General features: G+C 47.0%; 1 protein-coding gene across 1 annotated transcript in view; it reads right to left on the bottom strand.

Moving 5' to 3' along the window:
• Window positions 1-960: 960 nt before the first annotated feature.
• The window catches only part of MNT (MAX network transcriptional repressor), a 19,548-nt gene continuing 18,978 nt past the window's right edge, over window positions 961-1,530 (bottom strand). The window contains exon 7 of the mRNA XM_010003819.1: window positions 961-1,455. Within this exon, the coding sequence (XP_010002121.1) occupies window positions 961-1,455 (495 nt within the window). The remainder of the gene's footprint in view (window positions 1,456-1,530) is intronic.

Here is a 1,530-nt window from a genome sequence, read left to right as displayed (position 1 = left end):
TGCAAAACAAAAACGAACCCAGGAAACCTGGGGGCTTGGGGCTGGCAGGAGGAGTCCTGGAAGGGGGAGTGCCATGCACAGAGATCTGCAAAATCAATTATTGCATCAGCAAAACTGAGCCACAACAAAAAACATACCCCCCAAAAAACCACCCAAACAAAAACATTGTCAACCATTCAAATAATAAAATACATTATTGTTCTGACATAGCTATAAAAATCAAGTCATTTATAAAACTGCAACAAATGAAGTCTGGTTGTGTATTCTTTTTCCTTTTTATTAGACAGGACAGAGAATTTCCTTAAAATGCCGTAACAAGTCACAGTGATTTTAGATGGTTTTTTGAAATGTAATAATATTGATGGGAAATACCTCTAACATGGTTTAACTTTTTTTTTTTCTTTTGTCACTGTATATGTACCCTGGTCCACCAAACCATCTATCTTAAAGTTTCTTGTTTAGAGAGGACACTCTGTCTTCTTCCTCCAAAAATGAATTTTGTCTAATAATCCTGCAAAATAATCAACCTTACAAAAGGCCTTCTTCAAATGTTATATTTATATATATATGTATATACATATATATACACACACATACACACATATATATAAATATAGACTTCTATGATTTTTTTCCCATTCTACGCGATGTCTCAATAAAGAGATCAGCAATTTTTTATTCTACAAAGAAGCAACACATAAGAGGGGAAAATTAAAGTCTTAAGAACATCATATCCATATTTCACTGAATACACGTAAAAGGAAAAAAAATCACCATGAACAACTGTCTGTGAAGTTTTCTGGGATCAGCAAACCTCAAGTGCAGAGGCCGCGCCGGTGGCAGGAGGGCAGCCCAGCCCGGCCTCCCGCGCCTGCACTTCCTCCCGCCCAGTCGGACGTGGTTGGAATGTATGGAGTTTAGGAAAGGTTCCCAACAAAGCCCTTGCCACCAGACGATCCGCTAGGCCAGCTTCAGTGTGCTCACTGGGAATGATGGCATGGTCACCATAGTCACTGGATTGAGGACCGTCTGCCCAACTAACTGTGGGTGATGGACAACTTGGGTTCCCACTGCAGGCTTGGCCATCACCGCTTGCTGGCCAAGGCTGGTGGTTCCGTTCACTTGCTGGTGCGAGATGGTGTGAGCGATGTGGCTCACCACGGGCTGGCTGACGGCCACGGGCTGGGGGTAGATGGGCAGCTGCTGGCCCAGGTGGGCCATGTGGTTGATGGTGGCTGGGTGCACAGTGATGTGGCCGATGGGCTGAGCAGCAGTGGTGAGTTGCACGGGGCTGGACGTAGAAGGTGCAATGTGAGCAATGTGCTTGGTCTGTGGACCCTGAATGACGTGGTTGACAGTCTGGATGACTGAGGCGTGGGTCGTGGCCGTGTGGGCAATAACAGTCGATTGCACTGTGGAAGCCGCCACGATGTGAGTCTGTGCGGGGACGATCGCCTGCGGCTGGACCAGTGCTTGTGTCTGGATGGGGGGCTGTGGGGGGGCCGGGGGGGGGTTTTGCTGGGTGGGGGG

Source organism: Chaetura pelagica, unplaced genomic scaffold, assembly GCF_000747805.2.
Source record: "Chaetura pelagica isolate M959 unplaced genomic scaffold, ChaPel_1.0 scaffold638, whole genome shotgun sequence".
Classification (NCBI taxonomy): Eukaryota; Metazoa; Chordata; class Aves; order Apodiformes; family Apodidae; genus Chaetura; species Chaetura pelagica.
Note: the sequence above shows the minus strand (reverse complement) of the source record. Positions and strands in the feature narration are given on the sequence as shown.